This window comes from Mesoplodon densirostris, chromosome 7, assembly GCF_025265405.1.
Source record: "Mesoplodon densirostris isolate mMesDen1 chromosome 7, mMesDen1 primary haplotype, whole genome shotgun sequence".
Taxonomy (NCBI): domain Eukaryota; kingdom Metazoa; phylum Chordata; class Mammalia; order Artiodactyla; family Ziphiidae; genus Mesoplodon; species Mesoplodon densirostris.
Window position 1 is genome coordinate 110,552,713 of NC_082667.1, and position 22,368 is coordinate 110,575,080.

The window sequence follows — 22,368 nt, forward strand, 5'->3', positions numbered from 1 at the left end:
ATTTATTTATTTTTGTCTGCGTTGGGTCTTCGTTGCTGCACGCAGGCTTTCTCTAGTTGCCGTGAGCGGGGGCTACTCTTCATTGTGGTGCGCGGGCTTCTCATTGTGGTGGCTTCCCTTGTTGCAGAGCATGGGCTCTAGGCACACAGGCTTCAGTGGTTGTGGCACGCGGGCTCAGTAGTTGTGGCTCACGGGCTCAGTAGTTGTGGCTCACAGGCTCTACAGTGCAGGCTCAGTAGTTGTGTGCATGGGCTTAGTTGCTCCGCAGCATGTGGGATCTTCCCGGACCAGGACTTGAACCCGTGTCCCCTGCATTGGCAGGCGGATTCTTAACCACTGTGCCACCAGCGAAGCCCTCATTCGTCTGTTGATGGACACTTAGGCTGCTTCCATATCTTGGCAATTGTAAATAATGCTGCTATGAACATTGGTGTGCATGTATCTTTTCGAATTAGTGTTTTTGGTTTTTTTTGGATATATACCCAGGAGTGGAATTGCCGGGCCATATGATAGTTCTACTTTTAGTTTTGTTTTTTTGGTTTTTTTTTTGCGGTACGTGGGCCTCTCCCGTTGCGGAGCACAGGCTCTGGATGCGCAGGCTCAGCAGCCATGGCTCACAGGCCCAGCCGCTCCACGGCACGCGGGATCTCCCTGGACCGGGGCATGAACCCGTGTCCCCTGCATTGGCAGGAGGACTCTCAACCACTGTGCCACCAGGGAAGCCCCTACTTTTAGTTTTTTGAGAAACTTCCATACTGTTTTCCACAGATGGAAATTGGCTGCACCAATTTGCATTCCCACCAACAGTGTATGAGGGTTCCCTTTTCTCTGCATCCTCACCAACATTTGTTATTTGTGTTCTTTTTGATGACAGCCATTCTGACAGGTGTGAAGTGATATCTCATTATGGTTTTGATTTACATTTCTCTGATGATTAGTGATGTTGAGCATCTTTGCATGTGCCTCTTGGCCATCTGCATTTCCTCTTTGGAAAAATGTCTATTCAGTTCTTTTGCCCCCCCCCCTTTTTAAAATAAATTTATTTATTTATTTATTTTTGGCTGTGTTGAGTCTTCGTTGCTGCGTGCGGGCTTCCTCTAGTTGCGGCGAGCGGGGGCTACTCTTCGTTGCGGTGCACGGGCTTCTCATTGCGGTGGCTTCTCTTTGTTGCGGAGCATGTACTCTAGGTGCACGGGCTTCAGTAGTTGTGGCATGCAGGCTCAGTAGTTGTGGCTCATGGGCTCTAGAGCACAAGCTCAGTAGTTGTGGCACACATTGCCCATTTTTTAATTGAGTTGTTTATTTGTTTTGATGTTGAGTTGTATGAGCTGTTTAGGTATGTTGGATATTAATCCCGTATTGGTTATATCCTTTTCACATGTTTTCTCCCATTCAGTAGGCTGTCTTTTCATTTTGTCAATGGTTTCCTTTGCTGTGCAAAAGCTTTTAAATTTAATTAGGTCCCATTTGTTTATTTTTGCTTTTATTTCCTTTACTTAGTAGATGGATCCAAAAAAAAATATTGCTACAGTTTATGTCATACAGTGTTCTACCTGTGTTTTCCTCTAGGACAGTGGTCCCCAACCTTTTTGGTACCAGGGACCGGTTTCATGGAAGACATTTTGTCCATTGGGGAGGGGGGGATGGTTCAGGCAGTAATGCGAGCGATGGGGAATGGCAGATGAAGCTTCACTTGCTCACCCGCCGCTCACCTCCTGCTGTGTGGCCCGGTTCCTAACAGGCCATGAACCAGTAGCAGGCTGCAGACCAGGGGTTGGGGACCCCTGTGTTAGTAGGTTTATAGTATCTGGTCTTACATTTAGGTCTTTAACCCATTTTGAGTTTGTTTTTTTTTTTTTTTTTTTTTTTTTTAGTTGCCCCTAGGTGAAAATGAAAACTGCCAGCACTTTTTAAAACTATGGTGTTAATATCTTGCTCAGCTCTACTCTTTTTTTTTTTTATTATTTTACAAATTTAATCAGTTATACATATACATATGTTCCCATATCCCCTCCCTTTTGCGTCTCCCTCCCACCCTCCCTATCCCACCCCTCCAGGCGGTCACAAAGAACCGAGCTGATCTCCCTGTGCTATGCGGCTGCTTCCCACTAGCTATCTACCTTACGTTTGGTAGTGTATATATGTCCATGCCGCTCTTTCACTTTGTCACAGCTTACCCTTCCCCCTCCCCATATCCTCAAGTCCATGCTCTAGTAGGTCTGTGTCTTTATTCCTGTCTTACCCCTAAGTTCTTGATGACATTTTTTTCTTAAATTCCATATATATGTGTCAGCATACAGTATTTGTCTTTCTCTTTCTGATTTACTTCACTCTGTATGACAGACTCTAGGTCCATCCACCTCATTACAAATAGCTCAATTTCATTTCTTTTTATGGCTGAGTAATATTCCATTGTATATATGTGCCACATCTTCTTTATCCATTCATCCGATGATGGACACTTAGGTTGTTTCCATCTCCGGACTATTGTAAATAGGGCTGCTATGAACATTTTGGTACATGTCTCTTTTTGAATTATGGTTTTCTCAGGGTATATGCCCAGTAGTGGGATTGCTGGGTCATATGGTAGTTCTATTTGTAGTTTTTTAAGGAACCTCCATACTGTTCTCCATAGTGGCTGTACCAATTCACATTCCCACCAGCAGTGCAAGAGTGTTCCCTTTTTTCCACACCCTCTCCAGCATTTATTGTTTCTAGATTTTTTGATGATGGCCATTCTGACTGGTGTGAGATGATATCTCATTGTAGTTTTGATTTGCATTTCTCTAATGAGTAAAGATGTTGAGCATCCTTTCATGTGTTTGTTGGCTGTCTGTATATCTTCTGTGGAGAAATGTCTATTTAGGTCTTCTGCCCATTTTTGGATTGGGTTGTTTGTTTTTTTGCTATTGAGCTGCATGAGCTGCTTATAAATTTTGGAGATTAATCCTTTGTCAGTTGCTTCATTTGCAAATATTTTCTCCCATTCTGAGGGTTGTCTTTTGGTCTTGTTTATGGTTTCCTTTGCTGTGCAAAAGCTTTGAAGTTTCATTAGGTCCCATGTGTTTATTTTTGTCTTTATTTCCATTTCTCTAGGAGATGGGTCAAAAAGGATCTTGCTGTGATTTATGTCATAGAGTGTTCTGCCTATGTTTTCCTCTAGGAGTTTGATAGTGTCTGGCCTTACATTTAGGTCTTTAATCCATTTTGAGCTAATTTTTGTGTATGGTGTTAGGGAGTGATCTAATCTCATACTTTTACATGTCCCTGTCCAGTTTTCCCAGCACCACTTATTGAAGAGACTGTCCTTTCTCCACTGTACATTCCTGCCTCCTTTATCAAAGATAAGGTGACCATATGTCCGTGGGTTTATCTCTGGGCTTTCTATCCTGTTCCATTGATCTATCTTTCTGTTTTTGTGCCAGTACCATACTGTCTTGATTACTGTAGCTTTGTAGTATAGTCTGAAGTCAGGGAGCCTGATTCCTCCAGCTCCGTTTTTGGTTCTCAAGATTGCTTTGGCTATTCGGGGTCTTTTGTGTTTCCATACAAATTGTGAAATTTTTTGTTCTAGTTCTGTGAAAAATGCCATTGGTAGTTTGATAGGGATTGCATTGAATCTGTAGATTGCTTTGGGTAGTAGAGTCATTTTCACAATGTTGATTCTTCCAATCCAAGAACATGGTACATCTCTCCATCTATTTGTATCATCTTTAATTTCTTTCATCAGTGTCTTATAATTTTCTGCATACAGGTCTTTTGTCTCCTTAGGTAGGTTTATTCCTAGATATTTTATTCTTTTTGTTGCAATGGTAAATGGGAGTGTTTCCTTGATTTCACTTTCAGATTTTTCATCATTAGTATATAGGAATGCCAGAGATTTCTGTGCATTAATTTTGTATCCTGCAACTTTACCAAATTCATTGATTAGCTCTAGTAGTTTTCTGGTAGCATCTTTAGGATTCTCTATGTATAGTATCATGTCATCTGCAAACAGTGACAGCTTTACTTCTTCTTTTCCCATTTGGATTCCTTTTATTTCCTTTTCTTCTCTGATTGCTGTGGCTAAAACTTCCAAAACTATGTTGAATAAGAGTGGTGAGAGTGGGCAACCTTGTCTTGTTCCTGATCTTAGTGGAAATGGTTTCAGTTTTTCACCATTGAGGACGATGCTGGCTGTGGGTTTGTCATATATGGCCTTTATTATGTTGAGGAAAGTTCCCTCTATGCCTACTTTCTGCAGGGTTTTTATCATAAATGGGTGTTGAATTTTGTCAAAAGCTTTCTCTGCATCTATTGAGATGATCATATGGTTTTTCTCCTTCAACTTGTTAATATGGTGTATCACATTGATTGATTTGCGTATATTGAAGAATCCTTGCATTCCTGGAATAAACCCCACTTGATCATGGTGTATGATCCTTTTAATGTGCTGTTGGATTCTGTTTGCTAGTATTTTGTTGAGGATTTTTGCATCTATGTTCATCAGTGATATTGGCCTGTAGTTTTCTTTCTTTGTGACATCCTTGTCTGGTTTTGGTATCAAGGTGATGGTGGCTTCGTAGAATGAGTTTGGGAGTGTTCCTCCCTCTGCTATATTTTGGAAGAGTTTGAGAAGGATAGGTGTTAGCTCTTCTCTAAATGCTTGATAGAATTCGCCTGTGAAGCCATCTGGTCCTGGGCTTTTGTTTGTTGGAAGATTTTTAATCACAGTTTCAATTTCAGTGCTTGTGATTGGTCTATTCATATTTTCTATTTCTTCCTGAGTCAGTCTTGGCAGGTTGTGCATTTCTAAGAATTTGTCCATTTCTTCCAGGTTGTCCATTTTATTGGCATAGAGTTGCTTATAGTAATCTCTCATGATCTTTTGTATTTCTGCAGTGTCAGTTGTTACTTCTCCTTTTTCATTTCTAATTCTATTGATTTGAGTCTTCTCCCTTTTTTTCTTGATGAGTCTGGCTAATGGTTTATCAATTTTGTTTATCTTCTCAAAGAACCAGCTTTTAGTTTTATTGATCTTTGCTATCGTTTCCTTCATTTCTTTTTCATTTATTTCTGATCTGATTTTTATGATTTCTTTCCTTCTGCTAACTTTGGGATGTTTTTGTTCTTCTTTCTCTAATTGCTTTAGGTGCAAGGTTAGGTTGTTTATTCGAGATATTTCCTGTTTCTTAAGGTGGGATTGTATTGCCATAAACTTCCCTCTTAGAACTGCTTTTGCTGCATCCCATAGGTTTTGGGTCGTCGTGTCTCCATTGTCATTTGTTTCTAGGTATTTTTTAATTTCCTCTTTGATTTCTTCAGTGATCACTTCGTTATTAAGTAGTGTATTGTTTAGCCTCCATGTGTTTGTATGTTTTACAGCTTTTTTCCTGTAATTGATATCTAGTCTCATAGCATTGTGGTCGGAAAAGATACTTGATACAATTTCAATTTTCTTAAATTTACCAAGGCTTGATTTGTGACCCAAGATATGATCTATCCTGGAGAATGTTCCATGAGCACTTGAGAAAAATGTGTATTCTGTTGTTTTTGGATGGAATGTCCTATAAATATCAATTAAGTCCATCTTGTTTAATGTATCATTTAAAGCTTGTGTTTCCTTATTTATTTTCATTTTGGATGACCTGTCCATTGGTGAAAGTGGGGTGTTAAAGTCCCCTACTATGATTGTGTTACTGTCGATTTCTCCTTTTATGGCTGTTAATATTTCCCTTATGTATTGAGGTGGTCCTATGTTTGGTGCATAAATATTTACAATTGTTATATCTTCTTCTTGGATTGATCCCTTGATCATTATGTAGTGTCCTTCTTTGTCTCTTCTAGTAGTCTTTATTTTAAAGTCTATTTTGTCTGATATGAGAATTGCTACTCCAGCTTTCTTTTGGTTTCCATTTGCATGGAATATCTTTTTCCATCCCCTTACTTTCAGTCTGTATGTATCTCTAGGTCTGAAGTGGGTCTCTTGTAGACAGCATATATATGGGTCTTGTTTTTGTATCCATTCAGCCAGTCTGTGTCTTTTGGTGGGAGCATTTAGTCCATTTACATTTAAGGTAATTATTGATATGTATGTTCCTATTCCCATTTTCTTAATTGTTTTGGGTTCGTTATTGTAGTTCTTTTCCTTCTGTTGTGTTTCTTGCCTAGAGAAGTTCCTTTAGCATTTGTTGTAAAGCTGGTTTGGTGGTGCTGAACTCTCTCAGCTTTTGCTTGTCTGTAAAGGTTTTAATTTCTCCATCAAATCTGAATGAGATCCTTGCTGGGTAGAGTAATCTTGGTTGCAGGTTTTTCTCCTTCATCACTTTAAGTATGTCCTGCCACTCCCTTCTGGCTTGTAGAGTTTCTGCTGAGAGATCAGCTGTTATCCTGATGGGGATTCCCTTGTGTGTTATTTGTTGTTTTTACCTTGCTGCTTTTAATATGATTTCTTTGTGTTTAATTTTTGACAGTTTGATTAATATGTGTCTTGGTGTATTTCTCCTTGGATTTATTCTGTATGGGACTCTCTGTGCCTCCTGGACTTGATTAACTATTTCCTTTCCCATATTAGGGAAGTTTTCAACTATAATCTCTTCAAATATTTTCTCAGTCCCTTTCTTTTTCTCTTCTTCTTCTGGAACCCCTATAATTCGAATGTTGGTGCATTTAATGTTGTCCCAGAGGTCTCTGAGACTGTCCTCTGTTCTTTTCATTCTTTTTTCTTTATTTTGCTGTGCAGCAGTTATTTCCACTATTTTATCTTCCACCTCACTTATCCGTTCTTCTGCCTCAGTTATTCTGCTATTGATCCCATCTAGAGTATTTTTTATTTCATTTATTGTGTTTTTAATCGATGCTTGATTCGTCTTTAGTTCTTCTAGGTCCTTGTTAACTGTTTCTTGCATTTTGTCTATTCTATTTCCAAGATTTTGGATCATCTTTACCATCATTATTCTGAATTCTTTTTCAGATAGACTGCCTATTACCTCTTCATTTGTTAGGTCTGGTGGGTTTTTATCTTGCTCCTTCTCCTGCTGTGTGTTTTTCTGTCTTCTCATTTTGCTTATGTTACTGTGTTTGGGGTCTCCTCTTTGCAGGCTGCAGGTTCGTAGTTCCCGTTGTTTTTGGTGTCTGTCCCCAGTGGCTAAGGTTGGTTTAGTGGGTTGTGTAGGCTTCTTGGTGGAGGGGACTACTGCCTGTGTTCTGGTGGATGAGGCTGGATCTTGTCTTTCTGGTGGGCAGGTCCACGTCTGGTGGTGTGTTTTGGGGTGTTTGCGGACTTTTTATGATTTGAGGCAGCCTCTCAGCTAATGGGTGGCGTTGTGTTCCTGTCTTGCTAGTTGTTTGGCATAGGGTGTCCAGCACTGTAGCTTGCTGGTCGTTGAGTGAAGCTGGGTGCTGGTGTTGAGATGGAGATCTCTGGAAGATTTTCGCCGTTTGATAGTATGTGGAGCTGGGAGGTCTCTTGTGGACCAGTGTCCTGAAGTTGGCTCTCCCACCTCAGAGGCACAGCACTGACTCCTGGCTCCTCAATTTGGGATGATTTGTTGTCTATTCATGTATTCCACAGATGCAGGGTACATGAAGTTGATTGTGGAGCTTTAATCCGCTGCTTCTGAGGCTGCTGGGAGAGGTTTCCCTTTCTCTTCTTTGTTCTCACAGCTCCTGGGTCTCAGCTTTGGATTTGGCCCCGCCTCTGCGTGTAGGTCGCCGGAGGGCGTCTGTTCTTCGCTCAGACAGGACAGGGTTAAAGGAGCAGCCTCTTTGGGGACTCTGGCTCACTCAGGCCGGGTGGGAGGGAGGGGCACGGACTGCGGGGCGTGCCTGCAGCGGCAGAGGTCGGCGTGATGTTGCACCAGCCCGGGGCGCGCCGTGCGTTCTCCCAGGGAAGCCGCCCCTGGATCCCGGGACCCCGGCAGTGGCAGGCTGCACAGGCTCCCGGAAGGGCGGTGTGGACAGTGTCCTGCGCTCGCACACAGGCTTCTTGGCGGCGGCAGCAGCAGCCCCAGCGTCCCACGCCCGTCTCTGGGCTCCGCGCTTTCAGCCGCGACTCGCGCCCTTCTCTGGAGCTCCTTTACGCGGCGCTCTTAATCCCCTCTCCTCGCGCACCAGGAAACCAAGAGGGAAGAAAAAGTCTCCTGCCTCTTCGGCAGCTCCAGAGTTTTCCCGGACTCCCTCCCGGCTAGCTGTGGCACATTAGCCCCCTTCAGGCTGAGTTCTCGCCGCCAGTCCCAGTCCTCTCCCTGCGCTCTGACCGAAGCCCGAGCCTCAGCTCCAGCGCCGCCCGCCCTGGCGGGGGAGCAGACAAGCCTCTCGGGCTGGTGAGTGCCGCTCGGCACCGCTCCTCTCTGCGGGAATCTCTCTGCTTTGCCCTACCCAGGTATGTGGGGAGTTTCTTGCCTTTTGGGAGGTCTGGGGTCTTCTACCAGCGTTCAGTAGTTGTTCTGTAGGAGTTGTTGCACGTGTAGCTGTATTTCTGGTGTATCTGTGGGGAGGAAGGTGATCTCCGCGTCTTACTCTTCCGCCATCTTACCCGGAAGTCTTTGAGTTTGTTTTTGTATATGGTGTTAGAGAATGTTCTTATTTCATTCTTTTACATGTAGCTGTCCAGTTTCCCCAGCACCACTTATTGATGAGAATGTCTTTTCTTTATTGTATATTCTTGCCTCCTTTGTCATAGATTAATTGACCATAAGTGTGTGAGTTTATTTCTGGGCTCTCTCTCCAGTTCCATTGGTCTATGGGTCTGTTTTTGTGCCAATACCATACTGTTTTGATTACTGTAGGCTTGTAGTGTAGTCTGAAGTCAGGGAGCGTGATTCCTCCTGCTCTGACCTTCTTTTTCAAAATTGTTTTAGCTATTCAGTGTCTTTTGTGTTTCCATACAAATTTTAAAATTATTTGTTCTAGTTCTGTGAAAAATGCCCTTGGTATTTTGATAGAGATTGCATTGAATCTGTAGATTACCTTGGGTAGTATTGTCATTTTAACAGTATTGATTCTTCCAATCCAAGAACATGGTATATCTTTCTATCTGAGTTTTCTTCATTTTCTTTCATCAGTGTCTTATAGTTTTTGGAGTACAGGTCTTTTGCTTCTTTGGGTAGGTTTATTCCTAGGTATTTTATTCTTTTTGATGTGATGGTAATAAATGGGATTGTTTCCTTAATTTCTCTTTCTGATATTTCCTTGTTAGTGTATAGAAATGGATTTCTATATATTAAATTTGTATCCTGCAACTTTACCAAATTCATTGATGAGCTCTAGTAGCTTTCTGGTGGCATCTTTAGGATTTTCTATGTATAGTATCATGTCATTTGCAAACAGTGACAGTTTCACTCCTTCCTTTCCAATTTGAATTTCTTTTATTTCCAAAAATTTAAATTTTGTTGACGTCCAGTTTACCAGTTTTTTCTTTTGTGGTTCCTGCATTTTGTGTCCCAAGAAATCTTTGCCTAACCGAAAAAAGAAAAAATCAGTTTAGTTAGAAGAATGACATTGTTTACATTTTTGTAAGCCTCTTTAATGGAACAAGCTTAATCCTCCTATCTCCCTCTGCATATAATCTCCTACAATATGTTGTTTTGGTTAAAGTACAGGAAGAAAATCTAGTGATATGCAGGTATGCAGTTGGAAAAGCAAGGAGAATTTTAATAGACTTTTTAGATAACTGTGAATATTCTTCTTTGACAGTGCTCCAAAACTTGACAGCTGATAGTTTCTTAAAGTTTCATTGCATAGTGGAAACTGAAACCACTTCAGTGATTCTGTACTGTTTTATTAAAATTCATTGTCGTAACTTGCACTTTGAGTGGATCTTTTAACTGTGTTGGCTAGGGTAGGAAAACCTTTTCCCTCTATCCTAGTAGGTTCAATTTCTGAGGCCTGTGAATTAACCTGACAAAGGACAGAGTAAGGAGAAAAAGCCCAGTTTATGCATGCAACATGCATACAGTGAAAGAATTCAGCAATGAGTAGCTCAAAGGAATAGTTAGAATCTGGGGCTTATGGGAGAACAAATGACTTCTTAAAAGTGGGGGAGAAAGGACACTTTCTGGACTTTTGGAAAGATAAATGGGTTTTCAGGAGAACAAGCAGAAGTTTAAATTTGTGATAATATTTATATGTACAGGTATGAATAGTTTTTCCGTCTCCTTCAGGGCCATAAAATTCCACTGGAGAAGAGATTTAGGGTAGGTTTTATTCACATTCTTTCTTCTGGGAGTAGCTCTGCCCTGAGGAGGAGTTTATGACAGCCTTATTTCCCAGAAATTGCTGCTGTTAGCTAGAGAAAGCTCTGAGAAGGCTTTCTTTCCTGTGTCTGTTGAATCTCAAATGTTTTCATCTTTTTGTTGTTGTTGTTGTTCCATTTTATTTTTTTGGCCGCGTTGGGTCTTTGTTGCTCTGTGCAGGCTTTCTCTAGTTGTGGCGAGCGGAGGCTACTCTTGGTTGCGGTGTGCGGGCTTCTCATTGCGGTGGCTTCTCTTGTGGTGGAGCACAGGCTCTAGATGTGCGAGCTTCAGTAGTTACAGCACGTGGGCTCAGTAGTTGTGGCACATGGGCTTTAGGGCACAGGCTCAGTAGTTGTGGTGCACGGGCTTAGTTGCTCCGCGGCATTTGGGATCTTCCCAGACCAGGGATCGAATCTGTGTCCCCTGCATTGGCAGGCAGATTCTTAACCACTGTGCCACCCTGGAAGTCCACAAGTATTTTCATCTTAAAATAATCTTTATACCAATTCGTGGGTTCCAAGTGGGCCCCATTGATTTGGTAAAACAATGCATTGATAATTTGGAAAATATTGGTTCAGAGTTAGGCAGCTCTTCCAAGCGTTGATACATTTTATTATACAATGTTTAAAGAATCACATTTGTTGGGACTTCCTTGATGGTCCAGTGGTTAAGACTCCCTGCTGTCAATGCAGGGGGCACAGTTTCGATCCCTGGTCGGGGAACTAAAGTCCCGCATGCTGCATGGTGTGGCCCAAAAAAGAAAAAGAAAAAAAAGAATCACATTTGTTTATCTCACTGTGGATCTCATCAGAATAGTCTTTAAGTAATGGGAAGCCTTCAGGCTCCCAGTGGCCCATGCAGACTTTCCAAAATTCTAATTTTTGCCTGAAAGCTCAAATGTTATTGTTGACAACAAACACTGTCAGTTGTTTTCTTTGAAATAATAAGAGTAATTTGTTCATTTTCAAGAACGTGTCTGCTAAGTACTCAAATTCAAATAACCATAGTTTCTCAGTTGTTCTTTTAAGTAAAAATGATTTTACATGAAAAAAGAGGCTAGTTCAAGTCACAACTCAAACAGTCTCACATGTGCTTTTCCTCAAGACAACCATTGTATTTTGGCATGTAGCATTTCATAAACAGAATATTAAACAGTTATGTATTTAAGGGTTGAAATTTAATAGGATTATTACTTTTGATGGCTTCATCAAGGGCATCCTGAAGTAAAAGTGCCCCCCACTCTCAACTGCAAGTGTGTGGCAGTAAAGAATACAATGACTAGTAGTATAATTTTGATTCCACTGCCTTCATTAGTGTATGGTGCCAATATTTGTATCCACTATAATTTTCATACAAGTAGGAGCAGTGTAAGTATCAACACAGTTGTTCTCAGATAAACCATGAGATTCAAAAGAGTTACTCATCTTGGATTAGGTCAGCATCACTTGTGTTTGTTGCCAGGAATTCATACACGACATCATCTTCAGTGATTAGTTGGTGCCAATGCTTGATGAATGTAAACAAAATAGCAAGACTAGTCTTGTCTGTGGATTCGTCTATTTGTAAAGTAAAATTACAATTCTGCAGATGAGTTATTAACCAAGTCTTCAAATTTGCAGCAAAATCTTTAATTTGGTGAATTAATATATCATTAAAAAAGGGGCACTGCCATGATTTATTTTACTGACTTCATTCAGCAGGCATATAGCAATGTCACCTGTACCAAGTTGTGCTTCTCCAGTTAAGGAAGTACAGTAACTTACCCGAAGATGCTTCAGTGGCTTTTTCATTTCTAGCTTGAAAGGTGTTAACAATTTTTAAGAATTGTAAAGAATTCATCACATCTGCATTTAAAATATTCAACTACTTTTTCTTTAAATTCTGAATGATCTCAAAATGTCACTATAACTTAACTGGCATAATATAATTAGAAAATGTTGTGTTGCCTAAGATACAGTAAGATAAATTATTAACATCTATAAAGTCAAGAGAAAGATGACTCTTGTCACACTTTGGTTTCTTATTTACAGTTTTGCCTAGTTTTTTTGGAGTAGATTCTTCCTTTCCATGAGTCAGATAACTCTAGGCCAGTTGCATCTTTTTTAGTATCTTTAAATGTATGTATTGCAGCTGTGGGTTGAGAAAGTAAGTCTTCTAGTCTCCCTGTTTGGAGTCAATGATTCATTCTTAAATATAAATGAAAAATTACAAATAAATTGTCTTTTATTTTAGAAAAAATTAAATTCTAAAATAATACATTTTAGGTATAATTTAAAAATTGAGAAGAGTTTTCCAAAAATTTTTGAAGTGTTATTGTAAAACAAAATAACAAAAAGTACTTGTTTCTACCTGATGTGTGAACTTTGAAATTTTACAGTAATGATTTATTGGATAGTAATGAGATTATAGTAAGTATAACTAAAGATAGCTGTAAGAGCACAAACAGAAGTACTGAGAAGGAAAATACCTTAAATTATACCCTAAACCTACTACCTTAAAAAATGCTAGAAAACGTTAGAATACAGAAGCATATATTCCACTAGCCATCAGAGTGATGATCTCATTACACTTTGTGTAGTCTCAGGGAAACTCCACTGTAGACTCATGAAAGAATGAGAGTGAAAAAGGCAAATGAATTTAGTGTCATTATGAAACTAATTTTGCTTCATAGACCAGGCCCTCAAAGGGTTTTGGGGACCATGGACTGTGTTTTGCAAACTGCTGTTCTAGATTATTTCTTCCATACCTAGGGCTTCTACTACTATCTCTGTGCTAGTGACACTCTCATCTGTATCCCAGCCCAGCCTACTTATATATCCCTCGCCTGCTGAACTACCTGGACTATTTCCTCTGCTTGGTGTTCTGTTTCTCTTTGGCATCTGCATATGCTGTTTGATCTGCCCAGAATTTCCGTTTCCTTTTGTTCACTTGGAAAGTTACTGAATTGTGAGCTGCTTGGGGGCAGGAACTAGGCATCTTTATATCCCCAGCTTTTAGCAGAAATGTGTAGCACATTGTAGGCTGCTTAGTAGATGTTGAGTTAAATTGAATCAAGGAAGAACTCTAGCCTCATAAACAAAAACTTTGCAGTGCATCTCAGGGTAAAGTTTTTTCTCTTTTTGTCTGATCTCATTCATTCTATTGGGTTGGCCAGAAAGTTCCTTTGGTTTTTAAATAAAAATAAAAGACACATTTTTCATTTTCACCAAGAACTTTATTGAACAGCATATTCACCGTTTTGGTCCACTACCTTCTGCCATTTTTCAGGCAACTTCATAATTCCATCTTCTCAAAACTTTTTATCTTTTCGAGCAAAGAACTGGTCCAGGTACTTTTTAGTCTTCCAGAGAATTGAAATTTTTTCCATTAAGAGAATTTTGTAAAGACTGAAATAAATGGAAATCCGAAGGTGCAATGTCTGGTGAATATGGTAGATGAATCAGAACTTCCCAGCCAAGCTGTAACAGTTTTTGCCTGGTCATCAAAGAAACATGTGGTCTTGCGTTATCCTGATGGAAGATTATGTGTTCTCTCTGTTGACTAATTCTGGATGCTTTTCATCGAGTGCTGCTTTCAGTTGGTCTAATTGGGAGCAGTACTTGCTGGAATTAATCGTTTGGTTTTCCAGAAGGAGCTCAAAATAGAGGACCCTTCCAATCCCACTATATACACAACATCACCTTCTTTGGATGCAGACCGGTCTTTGGTGTGGTTGGTGGTGATTCATTTCACTTGCCCCATGATCTCTTCCATTCCACGTTATTGTACAGTATCCACTTTTCATCACCTGTCACAATTTGTTTTAAAAATGGAATGTTTTTGTTACGTTTAAGCAGAGAATCACATGTGGAAATATGCTCAAGAAGGTTTTTTTCTGCTTAACTTATGTGGAACCCAAATACCAACGTGATTAACATAACCAATGATGTGGTGCAAAAATCATTTGGTGCGAATGATTTTCAGCGCTTGATTTGGATATTTTGAGTATGTCGGCTTTCTCCCGAGTGGTGTAACATTGATTGTTCTCAATTAGTGTCTTGATTGATCGCTGTCTGCTTCACCTGGTCTACCCAACCGTGGAGCATCGTCCAGTGAGAAATCTCCAGCATGAAACTTTGCAAACCGCTTTTGACACAGTCGATCAGTCACAGCACCTTCTCCATACACTGCACAAATCGTTTTTTGGGTTTCAGTTGTGTTTTTACCTTTCTTGAAATAATAAAGCATAATATGCCGAAAATGTTGCTTTTTTTCTTCCATCTTCAATATTAAAATGGCTACACAAAAATTCACCAATTTTGATAAGTTTTTTTTTTAAACACACGCTGATATGACAGCTGTCACAATACAGCCTAACAAAATTATTTCGAATGAAGTTAAAGACAACTAAGCGCTACTGGACCCATCTTATGGAAAAAAACAAATAAACTTTTTGGCCCACCCAATATATTGGTTTGTATTAGCTTCAGTTCAGAGAAAAGAATTTTATAACCTACCTCAAGTTCAGGACGGCCAACTCCTATCTATAGTAACGCATCCACCAGTATTTGTTTTGTTTCCTTTTGCCTTGTTTAGAGTATAATATATTCTGAAAGGAAAGTATTTCAGCTGAGGACTCAACATCTTAATTTTTAGTTCTGTCTCTGACTGTTGAGAATATTTCACAAGACACTTATCATCTGCTTCTCTGCATTAAAATCACCTGATTGCTACCACCACTTTTGGTGAAAAAAAATGTATTCACATATTTTAGTTTCTCTAACATCCAAATAATAACTAACATTTATTAAGTTCTTACTATATGCCAGAGACTGTCCTATATGTTCTACATGTATTAACTCATTTAATCTGCATAATGGCTCTGTATGAGAGGTAGATTATTTTATTATCCCCATTTTTCTTTAGGAAAATGAGGCAAAGGTTAAGTAACTTGCCAATGGCTGCACAGATAGTAGATAGTAATAGGGTCTGGGTTTGAACTGTGAGCTTAGTTTGGCTCCAGAAGCTGGGCTTTCAACTGCTGTGAGAAGCTTCCTCTCAAATCTATTACTTTTATCATTAACCTGTGTTAGTACACATGCACAGATAGATGCTCATCATAATATTTATAATTGTGAAACTGAAAATAAGAGAATACCTAAATCAGTAATGGGATATATGTACAATGGATAGTTATTTAAAAACCACAGTTTTGAAGAATACTTAATGATATGGAAAAATACATTAGGATGAAAAAGTAAGATAAAAACCACAGTTTTTGTTTGAAAAGCATATATAATGGATTTATATGTTACATATGCATATATAAATATACAAATATTTATTTTAAAAGACTGAAAAGAAGTATAATAATGATTTTTTGTGGGTAGAGCAATTGTAATTGTAGAGCAATTTGTTGGATGCTTCCCATGGGCTAGGCACCATATTAAATTCTTCATGTGTGTTTTCTCAGTGAACTCTCCCATCAGTCGCATGATGTAGGTCCTACTCGTTTCTCAGATGAAGAAACTGAGGCCTAGAAAGATTAAGTAACTTGTCAAGGGTCATAAAACCAGTAAGTAGAAGAGTTGGGACCTCTGTATTAGGCTCTTTCTGTTTTTTTTTTTTTTTTTTAATTGAAATATTGTTGGCTTACAATGTTGTGTTAGTTTCTGGTGTACAGCAAAGTGATTCAGTTTTACGTGTGTGTGTGTATGTGTGTGTGTGTGTGTGTGTGTGTGTGTATTCTTTTTCAGATTCTTTTCCATTATATATTATTACAAGATATTGAGTATAGTTCCCTGTGCTACACAGTAGGACCTTGTTTATCTATTTTATTTAAAGTAGTATGTATCTGTTAATCCCAAGCTCCTAATTTATCCCTCCCTCCCCCTTTCCCCTTTGGTAACCATAAGTTTATTTTCTATGTCTGTGAGTTTGTTTCTGTTTTGTAAATAAGTTCATTTGTATCATTTTTTTTAGCTTCCACATATAAGTGATATCATATGATATTTGCCTTTCTCTGTCTGACTTACTGCACTTAGTGTGGTAATCTCTAGGTCCATCCATGTTGCTGCAAATGGCATTATTTCATTCTTTTTTATGACTGAGTAATATTCCATTGTGTGTGTGTGTGTGTGTGTGTGTGTGTGTATACACCACATCTTCTTTATCCATTCATCTGTCAGTGGACACTTAGGTTGCTTCCATGTCTTGGCTATTGTAAATAGTGCTGCTGTGAACATTGGGGTGCATTTTTTTTTTTGTTTTTTTAAATTTATTTATTTATTTTTGGCTGCATTGGGTCTTCGTTGCCATGAGTGGGCTTTCTCTAGTTGCAGAGAGCGGGGGCTACTCTTTGTTGCAGTGCGTGGGCTTCTCATTGCGGTGGCTTCTCTTGTTGCAGAGCACAGGCTCTAGGCGCACAGGCTTCAGTAGTTGTGGCATGTGGGCTCAGTAGTTGTGGCTCACAGGCTCAGTAGTTGTGGCGCACAGGCCTAGTTGCTCTGCAGCATGTGGGATCTTCCCGGACCAGGGCTTGAATCTGTGTCCCCTGCATTGGCAGGCGGACTCTTAACCACTGTGCCACCAGGGAAGCCCCTGCATGTATTTTTTTTGAATTAGTAGACTCTTTCTGTTTTGTATTTTCTAAACTTTTTATAATTTGTATTATTTACATGATGAAAAGCAAAATTAATTTTTTTAATTATGCAAACGTATTGGGACAAGTCAGACTTGTACAGTCTGGTAGGATTTATTCATTGGAACCATTGATTCTTTAAACTAGCTAAGCAAAATAACAGAAGCATGGGACTTGAAAGAAATTAGACCAAGCATTTAAAGAGTTAAAACATACTCAGAGGTTTCTATTATATCAAGGATTTTGGGGGCATCTACTATGGGCAACTGATTTTTTTTTTTTCTAGCATGGGTTGCAGCTAGTACCCCTTAGTGAAGTGAAATCTGTTACATATCTTACAGGCTAGTGAACGTATGGTAAGACTGACCATTTTTATGACTGTTTAAGAATTCCTTAACCATTTTTGTTGTGGTTGCTAGTAGTTCCTTTTGTCTTGTTGGATCCCAAGGAGATAGATGTTGCCAGATGCCCAAAGGAAAAGATTTTTCTGTGTGTGAATTTGTGGGATGTCCCCCGTGGACGTGGCAGTATTTTTCTAATATAATTGTAATCCCTAGTTGATAAATGAATTTAATGAAAGTTAGAGGTGTTCGATGAACACCTATAGTCTTTAAGAACAGCATCATCCACAGAAAGCAGCAGCCATGTTTTCCTACAATCATCCCATCGTCACAGAGTGTCTAGTAGGCTAAATGGACCGTTGATTGACCCCACAACGTATATCACATATTCTTATGGTAAGAGGATTCTGACTCCTCATATATTTTTTCACTTGAGGAATATGTGCTGTATTAGGAAAATACATCTACTTATAAACCTTTGTCTAAAGAACTGTTAGAGGAAGAAAAAAAAAAAGAACTATTAGAGAATTCTTCCTCTGGCAGGAAATTTATTTGGAGAGGACAACACATGGAGATTAAGGAAGAATATGCCCTCCTAGTTGTATCTATTACATGAGTTGACCTTGTCAGCAGAGGGCCAGATGGATGTTAGTGAATCAATAAATGAATGTGTGTGTAAGAGACACACAGACATATACACCTGTACTTTATGAAATAGCTAGCCAGGGATGTGAGGAGAATTGGGCAATGAAAAAAGGGACCTGAAACCCTTATGTTAAGTGGATTGTTTCCTTTCATATTATATTTAAGGTTACTAAAAAAACCAGAAGATGAATAAAATTATTTCTCTCACCATAGAAAAGTGGGAACATTTTTCTTAAGACAGAATCCTTCCCAATCTTTTCTTCTTATTTTTACTTTTTAATAATTCAGTGAGGGCTTCCCTGGTGGCACAGTAGTTGAGAGTTCGCCTGCCGGTGCAGGGGACATGGGTTCATGCCCCGGTCTGGGAAGATCCCACATGCCGCGGAGCAGCTGGGCCTGTGAGCCATGGCCGCCGAGCCTGCGCGTCCGGAGCCTGTGCTCCGCAACGGGAGAGGCCACAACAGTGAGAGGCCCGCGTACCACCAAAGAAAAAAAAAAAAATTCAGTGAAAATAATGTACACATTTCCATACTATTCTGTCCACTGATCTGGGTAATCCTGTTGCTTTTAGCTATGTAACTCATTACATTACAGTCAAGTGTAATACAGGGAAATTCTTCTGCTGGTTCTGTTCCTTTGTTGGCATCTTCGGTCCTGAGTAGAATGATCAACTGTGCCACATCATGGGAAATCCCTCATTCCTGGGCAAACTGGGGCAGTTGGTCACCCTAATCCTAAGGGTGTATATTACACTCTAGGGATGGGGCTGGGCAGCTGGTGTAAGAATGTAGGAAACTGATGGAAGGGAAAAGTCCTGAGGTATGAAGACAACATTTTTTCCTTTTGAAGAATGTTTACTGTAGCTAAGGAAATGTGAAGATCAGTAAGCCAGTATCTGTGTGGTTAGTGGCGAATTAGTGATTACTACCTTAGCGATAAGTATTTCGGGTTTAGTCCTGCATTCTTCAATACCCATACCAAAAGACAAGGGGTCAGAGGAATGCCATTTTGATTTGAGCACTCCTGGATCATAGAAGAACATTCTGCCTTCAGTGGGTTTTGGTTCTAAGTACACACTGTGTTCTGGGTAACTTTATTTTAGCAAATAGAGATGTGAACATTTTTACTTTCAAATATAGGGTGTTTATGCAATTTCAGACCACTTTAAACCTAATTTGTATATACCTATAGTTAATACTTAGAGTAACACTTCCTCTAACATACTAGGTAGACCAGTTTCAGGTTTTACTTTTGCCTTGGTGTTCCTTAGCAGGTTTGTCTGTCTCTCCTAAGTCTTGTTCTTGGTTTCTTACCTTACAGAGAAGTGTGGGAAATGGAACTGGATAGACTCAAGAATCAAGATGGTGAAATAAATCGGAACATTATGGAAGAGACAGAACGGGCCTGGAAGGCAGAGGTGAGAAGAGCCGCTATGTTGAAGCTATGTTGAAGGTCTTGATTTTGGGCTTCCAGATGGTGTGTACTTTTGGCATAGTATCAATACTGTACACTAAGGTATTTAGGTATTATACCGTAGAGCCACTAAGCATTGTTTTAACTACCTAAGGGTAGCTTTGTGTATGTAAAATTAATAAAGTGTGTGTGTGTGTGTTTGTGTGTATGTGTGTGTATGGTTTCCTTAGATCTTATCACTAGAGAGTCGGAAAGAGTTGTTGGTATTGAAACTAGAAGAAGCAGAAAAAGAGGCAGAACTGCACCTTACTTACCTCAAGTAAGTACCTTCCATTTCTAGGGTTTTAATGGCCCTGCAGTTTTGTGTTTTGGAGGGATTTCTTTTTAGGTTTTGAAACCCTGGGCCAGCTAGTCTGGCACTTATTCTGTCTTCACGGGAAGTCATCTCTGTGTGATAGTAATTTGTTCAGTGATTTCTCTTCCCATACTCGAAAGTTCCTCACTCTCTGACTCTTCCCTTTCTACAGTTCTGTAGTTTTGTACTTTTTATTGTATTATTTCCAATTGGATAAACAGTATCTCTTATGCTGTCAAGCATAACAAATGTCTTTGGAGATTGGTTTCTTTCTTTTTTTTTTTTTTTTTCTTTTTGCGGTATGTGGGCCTCTCACTGTTGTGGCCTCTCCCGTTGCGGAGCACAGGCTCCGGATGCGCAGGCCCAGCGGCCATGGCTCACGGGCCCAGCCGCTCCGCGGCATATGGGATCCTCCCAGACCGGGGCACGAACCCGTATCCCCTGCATCGGCAGGCGGACTCTTAACCACTGCGCCACCAGAGAGGCCCGAGATTGGTTTCTTATACAGTCATTTCTCCTCTTTCTGCCATGAAATTTGGAGGACCCCCGTGGCATTTTCAGCCAGAGAAGAGCCCTCTCTCTGTGGTTGGTCCGCTTTCTCCAATACTTGTTTTGCAAGATGCTGGAGTAAAAGTAAGGCAAATGGCTTAGAACCTTGGCCTTCTCCTGCACATGCCCCGACCTCTTCTCTCCAGGCCCACTAGCCAGCTACTACTGTTCTGCTATCTCAGAGAGTTAGGAATTGGGTTTCTTTAATTCTGTAAATTACTCTTGGTTTCTTGAAAGGTCAACTCCCCCAACACTAGAGACAGTTCGTTCCAAACAGGAGTGGGAGACAAGACTGAATGGAGTTCGGATAATGAAAAAGAATGTTCGGGTAAGTGTAGTGATGCGTGATCATTGAATCAGAGTTAATCTGTGCTTAAACACTTCTGGCGATAGGGAAGGACCTTTTGCATTGCGCTTAGGGCCTGTCCTACCACTCCTCTTGCTTCCTGATACAGGATGGTGCTCTCTTTTTGGGCAGGCTCATTCTGCTTAGCAGTAAAGGATAATTCTTGCTTTTCTCTCTTTTCTAGGACCAATTTAATAGTCATATCCAGCTCGTGAGGAATGGAGCCAAGCTGAGCAGCCTTCCTCAGATCCCTACTCCCACTTTGCCTCCACCCCCATCAGAGGTAAGAGCGCTGGCTTTGGGGAGTCTACCTTTGTGTGTTGGTGGCAGAGCCTAGAGTCTTTCACTTGTTCTTTTTATAAAGATATGGGGACCATCCTTATTTGGTACAAGAAAGAGTTGCTCACTGATTTCTGCTCCAGTTTCCTAAACTTTTGTTTTCTTTCTCTCCCGCTTGTCTTCCACCTCTTCCCCTCTGCAGACAGACTTCATGCTTCAGGTGTTTCAACCCAGTCCCTCTCTGGCTCCTCGGATGCCCTTCTCCATTGGGCAGGTCACAATGCCCATGGTTATGCCCAGTGCAGATCCCCGTTCCTTGTCTTTCCCGATCCTGAACCCTGCCCTTTCCCAGCCCAACCAGCCTTCCCCACCCCTTCCTGGCTCCCATGGGAGAAATAGCCCTGGCTTGGGTTCCCTTGTCGGCCCCCATGGTCCACACGTGCCCCCTGCCGCCTCCATCCCACCTCCCCCAGGCTTGGGTGGTGTTAAGGCTTCTACTGAAACTCCCCGGCCCCAACCAGTAGACAAACTGGAGAAGATTCTGGAGAAGCTGCTGACTCGGTTTCCACAATGCAATAAGTAAGTATCTTTAAGGATTAATTTAAAAAGTGTTTTTCAGAGAAATGTTTATGGGTTAAAATAGGAGAGGTTTCACAGATATTCCTCATGAGTGTAATATAGAATCTCTCCCCCTCAACATTTTTCTTTCTTAGGGCCCAGATGACCAACATTCTTCAGCAGATCAAGACAGCACGTACCACCATGGCAGGTCTGACCATGGAGGAGCTGATCCAGCTGGTAGCTGCGCGACTGGCAGAGCACGAGCGGGTGGCAGCAAGTACTCAGGTAAGAAAAGCTACTTGGCGGAGAACTCAGACCTGCTGAGATGTTGGGGAAGAGGTAGATTTCGGAAGTATTTGGGGTGGGAAGAAGCATTGCAGCCAGGGGTATCTGGCCTGCTTTCTTCCTTTGCTGAGCTGGGAAATGAATGACTTCTCTTTGTTAAATGCCCTGTTTCTCAGATGTTCCTCCCTCACTGTGACAACGTTTCTGCCCACAGCCCCTTGGTCGGATCCGGGCCCTGTTCCCTGCTCCATTGGCCCAAATCAGTACCCCAATGTTCTTGCCTTCTGCCCAAGTTTCATATCCTGGGAGGTCTTCACATGTAAGACTCTATTCTTTGAAAACTGGGATGTGGAGAAGCTGGGGGTGAGGAGGGAGTGGGTTTATAGGTGGAGCGCGGGAAGAAGCCATCGTCTCCTCAGCTGGGTTGTCAACAGCCCCAGCTGGGAAAATGCAGGTACTGTGTATTGGAACTTGTCTTTCTTTTGGTGTAAAATCTTTTTGCTACATGGAAAGAGTAGATGGAATCATGGGCACATAAGGCAAGGAGGCCCAGAGGTTCCTTACTCTTTTGACTGTCCCTCCTCTGCTGTGCAGGCTCCAGCCACCTGTAAACTGTGTCTAATGTGCCAGAAACTTGTCCAGCCCAGTGAGCTGCACCCAATGGCATGCACCCATGTGCTGCACAAGGAGGTGGGTGCTGCATGCCTTCCTCTTTTTTCCACTCTTTCTTTTTGACAGCTGAGGTAATTTAATTTTCTTGA

General features: G+C 40.8%; 1 protein-coding gene across 4 annotated transcripts in view; it reads left to right on the top strand.

Moving 5' to 3' along the window:
- The window catches only part of RNF214 (ring finger protein 214), a 67,787-nt gene that overhangs the window by 36,272 nt on the left and 9,147 nt on the right, over positions 1-22,368 (top strand). For 3 of the 4 annotated variants that reach the window (XM_060104838.1, XM_060104839.1, XM_060104836.1), the window contains 8 exons: positions 19,140-19,236; positions 19,463-19,551; positions 20,374-20,464; positions 20,667-20,765; positions 20,964-21,340; positions 21,475-21,607; positions 21,822-21,926; positions 22,202-22,297. In XM_060104838.1, coding sequence (XP_059960821.1) covers positions 19,140-19,236; positions 19,463-19,551; positions 20,374-20,464; positions 20,667-20,765; positions 20,964-21,340; positions 21,475-21,607; positions 21,822-21,926; positions 22,202-22,297 — 1,087 coding nt within the window. The remainder of the gene's footprint in view (positions 1-19,139; positions 19,237-19,462; positions 19,552-20,373; positions 20,465-20,666; positions 20,766-20,963; positions 21,341-21,474; positions 21,608-21,821; positions 21,927-22,201; positions 22,298-22,368) is intronic. The other variant, XM_060104837.1, reaches the window with a different exon arrangement.